Source organism: Rissa tridactyla, chromosome 13 (genome assembly GCF_028500815.1).
Source record: "Rissa tridactyla isolate bRisTri1 chromosome 13, bRisTri1.patW.cur.20221130, whole genome shotgun sequence".
Classification (NCBI taxonomy): Eukaryota; Metazoa; Chordata; class Aves; order Charadriiformes; family Laridae; genus Rissa; species Rissa tridactyla.
In genome coordinates this window covers 6,449,230-6,463,875 of record NC_071478.1, presented here as the reverse complement: position 1 = coordinate 6,463,875, position 14,646 = coordinate 6,449,230, and the positions used below count along the sequence as shown (strand labels likewise).

Below are 14,646 nucleotides of genomic sequence, written 5' to 3'. Positions count from 1 at the left end.
GACTTTTTTTTTTTTAAAAAAAATCTGCCTCTTCATCTGTGTGTAGAAGCATTTTTTCCGTGAACTGCTCAACTTTCCATTAGCTTGGGCTGTACAGAGCTGGCTGCTGGGATGAGCTGTGTAATGGGATATCTGAATTGCAGCAGGAAACCTGCTCCAGTTTAAGCAGACCTGATTTAAAAGCAAATTCAGTCGAACCAGTACAAACTCCTGTGTGGAGAAATTAAAACTGCTTTATGTCTGATTGATGCCGCTTTTGCTCAGGTCAGTAACTACTGCTGAGGGATGCTCAACTGGACAACCAGTAACACCTCTCCAGCGCAGGCTGAGCGATGCGCGTCCCTGGGGCTCTGCCTCTCGCTGGGCCGTAGGAAGGAGGTGAGGTTTGGCAAGGAAAGGGCCGTTGGCTTAACGTGTGTAATCTGTCCCCGCTCCCGCCTAGCAAGTGACTTTCTGCTGCACGTGGTTAAATGATCTGCTTTGATGAAAATGGCATGCGTTCAGAGAGGTGACGGTGTGCTTTTCCTTGGGAGTCTGGGCTTGCAAGGCTTGGTAACGTTGTGGTAAGGCTGACGATGTAAATGAGTGCGTGGGGATTCACGGAGTGTGGGAATGGTCTCGCCTGTTGGTGCCTGATGTGAAAACAAAACTGGGAAGCCTTTGTCAGGAGGGGGGAGGTGATTTTGTGGAAGGCTGCAATTTATATTTCTCTTTCCATGTTGTTAAACAATTCAGCATTCGTTTGCTTACCTCTAGCATCTGTCTGCAGTATTTATTTGTTTATTTCTGGAGATTTCCTACTAATGGGTAACCAGCCATGCTGGGGGCAGATGTGGGGAGATGTGGGGAGAAGGGGTTGGCTCTGGTGGCCTGTGCCCCGTTGTTCTGTTCCCAGCGAGCTGTTCCGCAGCTGTTTTCACTCTGAGACTGCAGGGATTTACACTGCGGGGGGTTCCTGGAGCTCACCCCTGCACTGGGCAGGTGACAGGAGGCAAAGCCACCCCAGTGTCCTGCTGTTCCCTGCCACCCTGCCTGCAGCCCCCTCCAAGGGGGATGCCTATGGGTGCTGCGTTTGAGTGCCAAGTGCTTCTCTGGGACACTAAAATATGGTGAAGAAATGGAAAGTTTACTTACTCCGACTGCTTAAATATATTTTTTTTCTTGATTTTTTCTTTTTCTTTGCATGGAGAGTTTGTGACTTTGACCTAGGGCTCAGAAACAAATCGTGGTGGATGCTGATGAATTGCGAGGGGGGAAGCAGCGAATTCCCCTTTGGGTAAGAGTTTACCATTCAAGCCTTGACCTTGTTAAAACATGTTAACTCAATAAAAGCCCGAGTATTTAAAGACAAGTGACTTCTTCCTGCCTTGAGGGGCATAATTAAGCCATTCCACACCCCTTTAAACCAGAGCTGTGGGAGGAGGACTAAGGAACTCCCTACCCTGCCTGCCACAGTAGGTCAGCAGCTTTCCACTGGGGTGTCATCTCCGTCCCCTCCCCTGGGGTCAGCTCCCGGGAGCTGCCGGAGCTGCTGCTGGGAGGCTCTGGCAGTTCTGGGAGACTCCGGCAGTGATTGCGTAGGAAACCCGCTATTTCCCAACTGTTGGGAGGATGACATTGCTCCTTTTTTTGCAGGGCGAACAGTTCTTGCATCGGTTGAAATTGTGGTCAAGTGTTCTGTATTAAAGCAGACGGAATTTCCTGGGTAAAGCATGCAACAGGGTTTTGCGGGAGGGCGGGGGAAGTGGGGGTGGTTATGTTCATCCATAAAAGCTCCTGTACAACTTAAAATTGGGAGAGTTATCCTTTTTCTCAGAGTTTCCTCATTTAAACATTCCTTATAAGGTTGTGAAATACACAGTGCTTCTGTATCAATGTCCGCAGGATGGACATTAATGCAAATGGACACACTAATGTGTCCAAAAGCACCTTCAACCCTTAGCTACGATAGGATTTTCAAGGGAAATACAGAAACTTGCTGTGTTTCCAGTTTGAAGTGGCACGTTTTTGCCTACTGAGCTGTAATCATTACCAACTGGTGTGAATCCTTCTGGAACTGCGACTCAAAAGCTGAACAAATAAGGAGTCCCCGATCCCTACCAAACCCCAGGAACACGCACGCACTGACCGGCTGTGCGGAGGAATAATCCTTCCTGCGGCTGCCTTACACCTGGAGTGCTGTTATTGCCTCTTGGCTATTTAAAAAGCACTGGGCTTCATTTTTTATTTTTTTTCCTGAACTCTTCAGTTCTGTGCTGTCTTCTCCCTGGGAGAAGTGTGTTTTCCAGGACATTCTCTGCGAGGGCAGGGTCTGTGCTTGGCAGGAGGCGTCTGCTCCCTGCAGGAGGAGGGTCTGCAACATCACAGTGTCTGAGTAGAGTCCTGTTCGCACAGGCGTTTGGGAGACCTTACCGGCTGACAGCCTGTGGCCGGTGGCAGAGGCTGGGTGGGCTGTGAAGAGCAGGGGAAGGTGGCTCGGTCAGGTTGGTGTTCCCTGCATGAGGTTTGTAGGGCTCCCGTGGGGCAGTGGGAAGGGCTGTTTCTGTGCCTCAGTAGAGTCCTTGCGGGGACAGCATCTGTTTCAAGTGAAATCCACCATCCTTGGCTACTCCCACTGAAATACCAGGGCTGTTAACTGCAGTTGTTTCACGAGCAGCTCAGCCCGAGCAGAGGTGATGGAGGTTTGGGGTCAGTAATCCTCTTAGTTGTCCCCGTGTAAGCTGTCCTGTGTCAACTTGATACCAAGGGAAACTCATTCCCTTCGCAGAGACGGTTTCAGATGCCGTGTCTTTTCTTGCTGTGGGTAACCAGAGGTCATCTTAATTTAAATCTGAGGCCTCCATCAGGGTTATAAGCTCAATGCGTGAAGGTGCTGGGAAAAGTTCTTAAGTACCCCCCAGGTGGATGCTGGAAAGAGTATTATGCTGTAATTTGTTTCTATAGCTCCCCAAGAGCAGTGTTTGACCTTGGGACTGTGATTCTGCTATTCCCTCTGCTAGCATCCCAGGTGCTTTTGTCCAGACCAGTTTTGTCCAAATTAGATGACTCTGTGTTAGAGCTCTGGTTTGCCCGTGAGAGGTGCTTCCCAGCTGATGAGGATTGCTTTGCGTCAGACGTTTCCCTCGTGGTTTTTCTTGGTTTCTGCTATGTGGTTGAAGGGTGAGGAACCATCTGAAACCTCAGCCCCAGGGCAGGTAGGTGCAGGGTGATGGGAGGTACCAGCTTGTGCCTGCACAGCGGCACAATGGGGCCAGTGAGTCATTTCAGGAATAGCTTGATGTTGGCAGCTGAGGTGTTGGTTTTTTTTTTAAAGTAGTAATAATAATTGTTAATAAATAGCTTTGAGTTCAGCAGTTGCAAAACAGGGTGGACTGATAGCCCAGGGACTGGGCATTTTGCTGGGAAACAAGGCAAAACTCTCCCTTCCCTCTGGTATGATGAGGTAGGAGGCGAGAGGCTTCTGATCCCGTCTTGATGGTGCTCATTGCTTCCCTGTGGAAGAGTGAACCCTGCGAGGTACCATGAATTTCAGTCAGCTTTCACGGACTCCTTCAAACCAGTCCACAGGCTCTCGGAAGCCTGTAAACGACAGGCTGAAACCATTGCTCCAAGCCCAGGAAAGGCAAATTAAAAATGGTATGACCGGGTTGCAGTTTGAGAACTGTCCTGGTTGGAAAGCCAGGACTCCTGATCTGCTGGGGACTGACGGACGGCTTTGGACAGCTTGTTGTCAGCAGGACTGAGCTTGGCAGGGAAGCACTGAAATCCCGTTTGCCTACTTGCGCGGATTCAGTTATTAAACACATCAGGAATCCCCATCTGCTTTGTAAGCTTGTCTGTAGAAACATAACCCAAAGCTCGGCTCCTGCGAAGTGCCGTTTGCCTGTGAGTGAGGTTGGAGGGAGCTGGGCCTGTGCGAGACCCTGCTTTTTAGGGTAAGGTTCCCCTGTGGATGCAGAGGGGCGAAGCCCTTTGCATTGTGCTTGCCGCCTGTCGGGGCTCCTGCTGAAATGGGCCATTGGTTTGTGTACGGGGGGATTTGAGAGGGGGATGTCGAAGGTCGTAGTGATGTTCTCCTGTCCCCCTTCCCTCGCTGCGAATTGCCCAGTGTTCTGCGAGGTGCTACACGTTGTATGCAAATGTTGAAATTTTTTCTGGTGCCTCTTGAGAGACTTTGACTTTCTGTCTAGAAGCTATTAATTACCTAGACAAGGAAAGCAGAACATTCCCCAATTTATGGCTCCTACCGCTTAGACCTGTCTCTCCGGCTGATCTGCTACGAACTAATGAGCAGCTCCTTTTGCTGGGCCGCCAGCGAGCTTGAACTTCTCATCGGCTTTCCTGGGGAGAAATGAAAGCAGCAGCAACGTGCAGGAACAAATGGCTGGAATTTGGTTATTAACCTGGGTTGAGAATTGACTCTATCTGCTAGTAATTACGCGGGGGGTGTTAGGAGAGGGGCTTAGTGGAGGGTTCAGAGCTGGTATTTGACAGATGATCACAAGCAATTGAGTTAGCGTTACTTAAGTTCCCCTCCCGCGTCTGAGGTGCAGCGATGTGCTGGGTAAGTGCAGCGACTGCATTGCAAACCCGGAGCAAAATGGGTTAGTTTAAAACAGCTCTGCTCCCAAATGGCTCCCTTCTTTAGTGATATTTTATGTCACAGCTGCATAGCATCTCATATATTTTTGAGTACCTTAGTTTACAGGTCATTTAATTTATTTGCAGGCTTTGTTTCGGTTCCCTAGGGTAATTTTGCTCCTTTGCACATGTCTTCCTATGGAGGCATTAAATTGTGCAGTTTGTCACAATAGTTCAGCTTTTATGCTGGCAGTCGCTGCTCTTCAAAGATCCCTCTGTGAAGTTTAGACTCCTGAATCATTAGAGGATCATGAAAGAAAAGGAATAATTTAGAAGGCGAAGATGTTTTGTCGTCTTTGAAATTGGGAACGTGCGAAAGGAGAAAATGTTTAGCAGTACAATCCCCCTCAAAGAGCGTATCTTAGGAACTCCAGAAAATGAATTTCCTTTCTTTATTCAGGATGTAAATAATCGAAAATGTCACTCCTGAGCTGAGTAATTTGTTCAACAAAAGGATCTCGAGGAGATGACTCCCCTAGCTTTCATGAACGTGCCCAAGACATCAGAGGACCTGTCTCTGCAGCAATACGAACTGAAGGGTTTGAAAATCAAATGAGCAGCGTGTTCTGCGCAAAATATATAAATAAATTTCGCAGGTGCTTTGTAATCTCCCTTGCATTTTAAAAGCCTTGTTTATCTGGGTAGTCGGTGGGGGGGGTGGTTTAGGTTAGCTCCTGGGACCTGTGGATGGGTGTAGGCATGGTGTGTTCTCACGGCGATGGGTTGTTAATGTGGTGTTTAATGCACTTGGGAGCGTGGCTAAAATAACCGTTTGGGTACTCTGTCATTCTTGCACCTTGGTGAGGAATTGTAGATTATTTTTTTTTCTTTGTTTAAAGTTGTTTGTGCGTGTTTATTAAACTGAGATTAGTACTGTGTAACAGTTAAAATATTTAAGCCCATGTTTAATGTAAGAGGGGGGCAGCTGAAGTGGAAAAGATGTCGTAGCGTGTGTGCGGGGAGGGGACGGGGAGTGATGGGGGTCTGGGAGCGGGGAGAGACGGAGCTTTGCCCCGGAACGGGCTGTGGCTGCGCTTGCCCCATGGATAAAATTGCCCTGGATCCCGGGTGGACGTGGCAGTACGGGGGGAGTGTTGCAGCATTTCAGGCTGCCACGCAGGGGTTTGGGTAGAACAGGAGGAGGGTTTGGTTTGTGCCTTTGCACAGTCCATCTTGACCCAGCAGATGCGATTTTTTTAGTTTCAATTCCTGCATTTCTGTATCTGGAGGTTTGGGCCATGCTTCCATCAGAAAATGGGGCATTTTCAGCACTTTTTCTCGCCTTTTCCCCCTTGCCTTTTCCCCCTCGCTGGATGGTTTTGTGTTTTGCTCTTTTTTTTTTAATTTCCTCTCCAGGCATTTCCATTTGTCTTTGCAGATCATCTTCAACAAAGGCCTCGCATGGTCTAATTTGTTTTCTGTTTCCAGCCTGGACTTAAAATAACTCCTTTGTTCCATGAATGGCCTGTGCATGGATCCAAATCCCAGCTCCCCCCCTCCTTTCTTTTTTTTTTTTTTTTTTTTTTTAAGTGTGAGTTTCTTTTTCGCTGTTCCTTGTCAGTATCTTTAATTACTTGAAGTTTCCCTTTTGGACATTTAGCCCGTGGCTGCCAGGCAGCGGCTGCGGGTCCTGCGTGGCCATGTGCCTGCCGGGCTCTCCCCGCATCCCGGCGGAGCAGCTTGGGAATGGGTTTGGAGGGCTGTGGGCGCCCTGGCACGGGAGCAGCGATGCCCTTGTGTGACGGGAGCAGCTCTGCCATCACATCCCTGCTGACGAGCTCTCCTTCCACATGATCCACGTGCTTTTGCCATATCAACTTCCAAAACCCGGAGATGCTTAAGTTTTTTTGGTTTTTTTTTTTTGTTTGTTTTTTTAGTTGATTAGGAAGGGAAAAATCCAACAATGGGGGTAGGGAAACTAAAGGGGAAGAGGCATGTGGCAGGATTTAAAAAGCAAAGGCTCAGGCCAGCCACACTGATGCTGACCTGATGCTGGAGCCGTGACCAGGCTGGCACTTGGTGTCCGTTTTAATAAGGCAGTTTCCCCGCAGCTGGGGAGCGACAGCCGAGCGCTCCGGCAAAGAGAAATGGGTCAGTCGTGTTCGTTTAAGCACATACGTGCCCCTCCGGGAGCTGTCAGAACATCACTTGCAGCCTCCTTGCCCGGGGCTGGGAGGTCCTTAAACCGTGTGAGATCCATTGCAAGCGCTTATCCGACCAGGGTTGTCCGTGGTGGGGATGTCTTGCCTGGTCCTGAGAGTGGGGGTCCCACCGAGGGCTGCGAGCGGCAGGAGTTGCAGCGCACAGTCAGCATCCCCTTTCCTCTGCCAGAAGCGTCAAGCCAGCATCGTGTCGCTGCCGAGAGCAGCCTGTCTGGCAAAATCCGCCTTCCGAAACACAACCAGGGAGCGGGACTGGCAAAATCCAACCCTCTGACCTTGCTCCGTGCAGCTGCAGTGCCAAGATCTGCACACAAATGCTGGCAAAAGGTTATCTTGGGGCAGAGCTAAACATGGGTCCCGTGCCCAAAATAGGTTGGAACGATCGAAAAAGGAGAAACGTAAGTCGCAAATCCCGCTTTGCAGCTTTGGGCAGTGGTAGGAGCAGGGCAGAGAAGTCACCTTTTATCGGGGATCAGAACCGGTTCTGTGTGGAGCTGTGCCGCGGAGGGAGAGACGATGCATCCTAGAGGTTTCCAGCAAGGAGGCAGCAAACCAGGACAAGAGACTTCACCTCCTGAGCTTCTGCCAACCCTCTGTGGCCTTAGGAATGGGTTGTACCTTCTAACAAGGGTAATGTCCTGCCCTGGGCAGCTCCGTTGTGGTGCTGCAATGCCCCTTCTTCCCCCAGATCTGCTGCTGTAATTGCTTGTGCATCTGCACCATCGGTCAGGGGAGGGAATTAATCTAGTTAAAAGTCGTGTGGCCAAAAAAGAGGAGGAGGGCTGGTGTCAACGGGCGGACCTCAGAGCGAGCTGGGGAACGGGGCAAGAGCTGCTTCAGGTACCGCTCTTTGGGGCGCACGTGAGGAACCGCAGGGTCTGACTGTGATGTGCAAGGTGCTGCGAGCCTGGCTTTGCTTTTATTATACTCTCCCAAAGCAAGAAAAATGCTTTAAGATCACACAGGTACAAGCCTTGACCCCTGGAGTTGAAATAACCTTTCCTCCGTGCCACGGAGCTCAGCATGTACCTGATCTTTCCTGTTGACCCTGGGCTGCTATTTTAATTTAAAACCTCTGTACCCTGCTGTGATTGAACGCTACTGTGGATTCCCAGGCTGCAGACAATGACATCGCCGTCTTTGTTATTCTGAATAGAGCCCTAAATTTATGGCAGACGGCCTGCTTTCCTATTGAAAGGCTTTAATAGATACAGTACATACTAATATTTGTATATAATGTCAACTGTCTTCCAAGAAAATTTCATGCACATATTGATTAGACAAATCCATTACCGTTACGTTGTGGTGCATTTCTTAGGAATGTCTCTCTACCCACTTTCATCACATCTTAATTATTTTTGCTTCCACTAGTCCTTTAAAGCAAGTGTGGGTAAATCTCTTAACTGCTTTTGGGGTCTGGTTTTGATCTAGAGCTGTGTGGCACATCGGTGCCGTTACTGGCCGTGGGACGGCTGCCGCCAGGCAATGTGCTCTTCTGTTGTGCCGCACACGGGTCTGCGCTGGGCTTTCTTGAGCTTGACGGGTTGGTTGTTCTCTTGGAGGTGAATAGCTTGGTATTAATTAGGCATTATAAACATATTTCAAAATACATGAGTTGGCTGGAGGATATGTACCCTTTTTTCTTGTTTGAGGAGGAAAATTGTCATGTATTTAGCATTTGAGTAAAGATGGCTTGGTTGTTTTCTCCAAAAACTTGCATTATTTAATGTAATTAAACATTAGCTTTGTCAATACTCTTGAATTAATTGTGCCCTGGTGAGTGCTAGCAGCATTTTGCTTATTTACCTTGTCTGCATAGTATGGTGGTACTAGTCATTGCCTTTTAATAAGGTCTTTTACAGTCATTTTGTGGGCTACATCCTAACGTTGTCTGGAGACCACAAGTTGAGTAACATTACTCTGGATTTAAGAAACAAAATATTCTGTTAATCTTATTCCAGCATGTCCTTGCTTTAAAAAAAAAAAGTAGTTTATTTTGAACTTGTGCAGGGTGTTTTCATTGGGATCTTTAAAACTCTCATGAGGATGGATAAACCGGTATTTTCTGTGAGCTGGGAGTGTCTTGTTTTTCTCACCTTTCAGACAGATGAACTAAGGCATGGGGTAATTACGGCAGCTCACCCACATTTGTATTGTGTCAGCGGCAAGCCAGGGATCTCACCTGGGAATTCTGCTCTCCCTGAGGAGTATGGAGCCGATCGGGAGGGGCTGCCTCTAGCTTTGAAGAGCAACAAGTGTGTTGAACGAGGCCAATTACATTTTTTTGCAACTCAATTTAGTTGCAAAGCCTTATTTTTAGACCTGCAGGGTTTTGGCACAGTCCTGGCTGTATTGATGTACGCTTGTGCTGCGCTCAGGAGCTGGGCTGAAGGACCAGGGCAGAAGTGGCTGCCCCATCCCTGGAGGTCTTCAGGGCCAGGCTGGATGGGGCTTTGAGCAGCCTGGTCTGGTGGGACGTGTCCCTGCCCAGGGCAGGGGGTTGGAACTCCAGATGGTCTTTAAGGTCCCTTCCAACCCAAACCATTCTATGATTCCATGAAGTGTACAGCCCTGTGTCGAAGTGGTGTTGACACCGAACCTGTAGATCACTGTGGGGTGTTGTGAGGTTGTCTCTGCCCATCTTTTGGGCTGGATGTGAGTCTGGTTGGCCCAGCGCTGTACATGCCGTTAGCAGGGGTTGTCCCCGAGCTGGCGTTGGCTGCTGGGAGCTGGCGGGCGTGTGGGCAGAACTCCTCGGCATGCTGGCAAGCCTGCAGCAACCTGCAGGGGCTTGTAGAGTGCTTTCGTGGTGTAAATTAGGGAGAACAGGTGATGGGGAAATGATTTGAGATGGTAAATGGCACATGGAGAAGAGAAGCGGAGGAGCAGGGTGGTGGTGGTTTGCTGTATGGAGTTGGCAGGGGGAAGGAGGGTGGAGTTTTTGAAGGCGTCAGCAGTGGGGCAGGATCCTGGGAGTCTCCTGAACAGGTGGAAATAAATGGGTGCGGGAGCCTCGTCGGGCTCTCGCCTCCTCCGCAGGTCGGTGGTGTGGCCCTGGTGCTGGGCTTGCCGGGAACTGCCGGCTTTCTCCTGTTCCTAATCAGAGGCTGTAAATCTCCTCGTACCTAGCGCTGTAATGGCTATCGCAGGTCTGCGGATAAAACCGTCTCTGATGGCGACTCCAACCGGGGGGAGAAATACTTTTCCTGTGAGACAATGTCTGTTCCTCATCATCAGTTGAGAGAAGTACGAACCAAACAGCTCGATCTTAAAGATTTAAAGAGCGTGGCTGCACTATTTCTCTTTTATTTCCATTAATCTGCTCCTATTGTTTGTGTTCCTCTCTTAATGATAATTAATTAAGGGTTGCTGGTGAGATGGCACCCCAGTATCGGTTGCTGGTGAGGAGGCACCCCAGTATCTTTTGCTGGGGATGGCTGGTCAAGCAGCGTCCCAGCTGCACCCAGCTACGAACCAGCACCAGTACATCCCCAGTGACATGTTATGCTCCCAGTTTGCTCCCCAATGGGAGCACCCACAGCCCCGCTGCCGGCTGGCCATGGACCCTCCTCCCCCCCCAGAGCGGTGCTGGGATGGGCACGCGGCAGCAGCCCCTTTCTTCGCACATGGAGCGTAAAAAATGGGATTTAAGGCAATGGCATCTGTGGAGCTGCCCCAGTGCTTTGGTGACCTCATTTGGCTCCGGCCCGCAGCCCAGCTGCGGTGAGAGCATCCAGGGCCATAGACTGGCGCTGAGATCTTGCTGGCGACCTGCCGCTCCGAGGTTTGCCCATGTGGAAGTGCAAGGGCAGCGCTTTGCCTGCTTGCAAGGACGTGATTTTTTACTCTTGGCTTTCCAGGGCTTCTTGGTTGAGGCAGAGGTGCCATTTGCTGCCCTTGGTGAGGAAAAAACCTTTTGTGGTCCTGATTGTGTGTGGTTGGTGCACACCACCAGCACGGCACAGGTGCAGGACGGGTTTGTCGGCCCCTGTGCTTTCACTCTGTGTCTCTGTCCCTCTTGTAGAGAGTTAATTTTTTATTTTTTTTCCCTTTTTGCTGGTTGCACAGACAGGAGCAAAAAAGCTTTTAAACTGTTTTAAAGCTTGACACTGTGCAGCTTTGCACTTGGGGCTGAGTTTTAAAGCTGAACTTCTGATCTGAAGAGTTTAAAAAAAAAAAAAAAAAAATCATCCCATTTCTTTTACTGTAGACAGCTGCTATGGCATGCTCTGGTCCACCTGCTGAGCTTCCAGGGAAGCAGTTGGCTTGCTGAAAGCTGCCAAGGGCTCTGGGCCCCTCCAACTTGGAGCGTGTATATGTACATGTGTGTGTATATATATTTGTACATGTGCTAATTAACTCTTAGGTGACTGCAAGCCAAGATGTCCCAAGTTTGAATCTGTTATTAGGAAAGTACGTTAAACTTGTGCAGATCTCGGTGTGCTTTTGGAGCCCTTGAGAGCATCGTGCACTCCACCTCGGTAGGCGCGGGGTGGGCTGGGACAGGGTTTGCCCCTGCAGAAGCACATGTGGAGGGTGGTGGTGTGTCCCCGGAGGGGAGCGGGACGGGTATCGAACCGCCTGCTCCCGACATGGCCCCCAGCGTTGGGTGGGAATTGGTGATGACGATCGCATCCAGTCGGAAGCACAAGGGGAAGTGGGGTAGTCATACTGGAAGTGCAAATACGCGCCAGCCGCCTGCTGGGTGGCTCTGAATTCCCCTGCGTGCGCAGGGGCTTTCCTGCTCCGGGGGTGGGTTGTGCCGAGCCCCTGCGTGGGGAGGGAGGCTGGCCCCGTCTGGGATGAGGGTCAGGCTGTTCCCAGGCTGCCGGTACTTCCCGGGACCAGGGTTGCTGGTAAGGTGCCATGGGGCTCGGCAGGGATGTGTGGGTGCAGGGCTCGGGGGAATCCCAGCTCTGGTGCAGGGAGGGAGCTGAGAGCAGGAGGGGACCTGGTTGTCCCTCCTCTCCCTGCCCTGAGAGCCAAACCTTGCTGTGTTTTTTTCCCATACGTAACTTGGCAAAATACCTCTTGCCCAAGAGGCTCAGCTGACCTGCCCATGGAAATGTCTCTGCATGCCTGTCATCCGTAGGCCTTAATGGGAATTTACTGAAAACAACTTTTTTTTTTTTTTTTAAAAAAAAAAAACCAAACCTTGAACCCTTTGCAAGGGGGCCTCCTTAGGCTGCTTTCCTCCTGCTGCTGTTGCCCAGCTCATGCCCAGCCTGCTGGAGACCGTTGCCTTGGTTTAATTTTATTTCTGGCTGGTGAGCAGCATGTGGATGCTGGCAGAGCAGCGCGGCTGTCCTGTGCCTGCCTGCAGCAGATAGCAAGTGGTTTGTCAGCACGGGCTGATCTGTGGTCTCACAGGAGGGGGGGTGGGGGGTTGGGGGGGGGTGGGGAAATAAAGAAAGAGAGACTTCCTCTTTTTCCCTCCCACCCGCTTTTTGGTTGCCGTACACGCCAACTGCTGTTTCAGTTGAAATTGCGTTGGCTGGGGCTGGCTGTGCCAGAGCAGAGACCACGAGAGCATGGGGAGAGGCTGCCGGCAAGCTCATGGTGCTGGAAGCTCTCTCTGCTGCTCCCCGCGTGCCGATCAAAGGTTTGGGACACTTTTGAGATTCAGCCGGACAAGGGGCTGGGCCATCTTGTCTAGACTGTGCTTCTGCCAAGAAAGGTTGGACCAGATGGTCCTTGAGATCCCTTCCAACCTGGTATCCTATGATTCTAGGATTTTGATACTGCCGAAAACCTTGCGCAAATGTATACGTAACGTGAATCTCTGCTGGGGAAGGGGTGTGCGAGCGTGCTCAGCGTTGCGTGGGGTGAAGAAGGGATCCTGGGGAAGAGGAGTCATTGGGAAGATGGAGTTCTCATGCCTAGGACTGGTCCTGGAAGCATCCTCTGAGCCCAGGCAGCGGTCAGAATTTATTAACCATTAATATGAGAATAATGGCTAATGCCTGTTGAAGTGGCAGCGATGAAGGGCAGCATTTAGACATCTGTCACTTTTTCGTTGAAACATAGACGAGGCTTAAAATCCTCTCCAAACAAACTACGCGAAGGATCTGTAAAATTCAGCAACTTCTAAATCTCCCACTTTGTTGGTTTTCCTGATGTTGTTACAGCTGCAAAAGGAATTGCAACACATGGTGAAGCATCGAAGGTGTGGGTGGCAGGGGTGTTTGTGAAAATACCCTCAGGGCCATGGTGTCTCGCCTGGCTCTTGGTCCTGATCAGAAAGGCTGATGACGTGCTTTAATCTTGTGTTTTAGTGTAGCCCTGTGGGTGGAGAAGGGCATCTGGGGAGGTTTGTGTCCAGGGTCCCTCCTGGCATAGATCAGGGCTTACCGTGGCTGCAAAAATGACCATGGCTTGGAAAAAAGAGCACTGAAAGAACTGTGTGCAGATGTGTGAAAGGATGGATGGGGAAAGAGATGGGCTGAGGAGGGACCAGCCTTTGGACCTTGTGTTGAAGTGCCACAACTCCAACTTGTGTTTTTGGGAACTAAGTTACCCCTCAAAGTAATGCCCGTCTCCAGGATACTTGGAGACATGGGTCCATAGGGTCTAGGTAAATTGCCAGCAGTTTGCAGGCCTGGTCCTGCTGGTGCTGAGGGAAGGCTTTCTGGGGCGGTCGGTTGGGATGGATTTGGGTTAATCTTATATTTGGACTTCCCTGTGATAGGAGTAATCCACAGCAGAAACTTGGCAGTGGTGTTTGCCAAGTGGAAGATGGGGCCGCTGGAGAATTGCGAGGACAGTCAGGTTTTGGTGGTCACCCAAGGCTTGATGTTTGGTTGTCTTGTGGGACTGTGGTGGCCTGAATTTTAACCCGCTGCTTTCCCATTTGCTTTCAGTTGTTGCCTGATGTGGAAAGCGCACCCATGATGAAGAGGAGCTCTTGGCTCTCCTAATCCTTTGTCGGTGATTTGGAAGCAGCGACCGCCGCGCCTGCTCTTTCGACATGTCTGGATCTACGCAGCCCGTCACGCAGAGCTGGCGTGCCGCCGAGCCGCGCTACCCTCCACACGCCATGTCCTATCCGGTCCAGATTGCTCGACCACATGCGGTAAGGCAAGAGACTTTCCTTTCCTACCCGCTTGCAGGGTAGGAGCTGCGTGGTGTGTCCCTGTCGCTGGGGCAGTGGTTCAGCTGCTCTCGGATGTGGCTGTTACAGAGAAATCAGGCTGTTTCCGTGCCTGTGGTACAGGATTTCGTTGTTCCTCTCTCATGGGATACTCTTTTCTTTCTCTGTATGGTGTTTTCAGCTTTCTTCTCCCTTTCCAGCCTCTTCCCAGCGCTTGCCGTGGCAGTGTCATGGGCTATGGCTCGTTGCCTATGAGCGCGCGCAGGAGTTCATTTCCCAACGAGAACACCCTTGGTTGGATGCAGCAACCACCCTGGGGGGAGAGGGGAAGGCTGGTTGACCACCGGTGTGGAGCAGGAGTGTATGGCCTCCAGCCTGGCCTTTTCTTGGTGTTGAGTCGCGAGGGGACAGGCATCCTTTCCTCTGTGTGGGCTTACTGCTTCCCGGCGAGCCCGGTCCTTGGTCCTCGCACCCACGGGGAGCTCCCTCTCCTGCTGGGTATGAACCCACTGCCTGGCCTTTGGTCAGGAGACCTGCCCTCTCTTTGTGGCGTTCCTGGCTTGGTGGTGGCACTCCTGGGGACCAAGAAGAAAACAGAGCTGCGGATTTTCTTCCATTGTATCCTTCCCCACTTCCCCCCCCGCCATCGCACTTGACCCGTAGTCTTGTCTCTTCTTGGATCAAAGCGTAAGCTGGTGGTGGGTTTTTGTTGGATGTGTTTTGTTGAAGGCACCAGAGCTTGCACGGGTTAAT

The 14,646-nt window shown here is 50.7% G+C and overlaps 1 protein-coding gene across 13 annotated transcripts in view; it reads left to right on the top strand.

Moving 5' to 3' along the window:
• NCOR2 (nuclear receptor corepressor 2) overlaps positions 1–14,646 on the top strand; it is a 253,537-nt gene that overhangs the window by 61,906 nt on the left and 176,985 nt on the right. For all 13 annotated transcript variants that reach the window (XM_054220104.1, XM_054220103.1, XM_054220095.1 and 10 more), the window contains exon 2: positions 13,664–13,875. In XM_054220104.1, coding sequence (XP_054076079.1) covers positions 13,771–13,875 — 105 coding nt within the window. In that variant the 5' untranslated portion in view covers positions 13,664–13,770. The remainder of the gene's footprint in view (positions 1–13,663; positions 13,876–14,646) is intronic.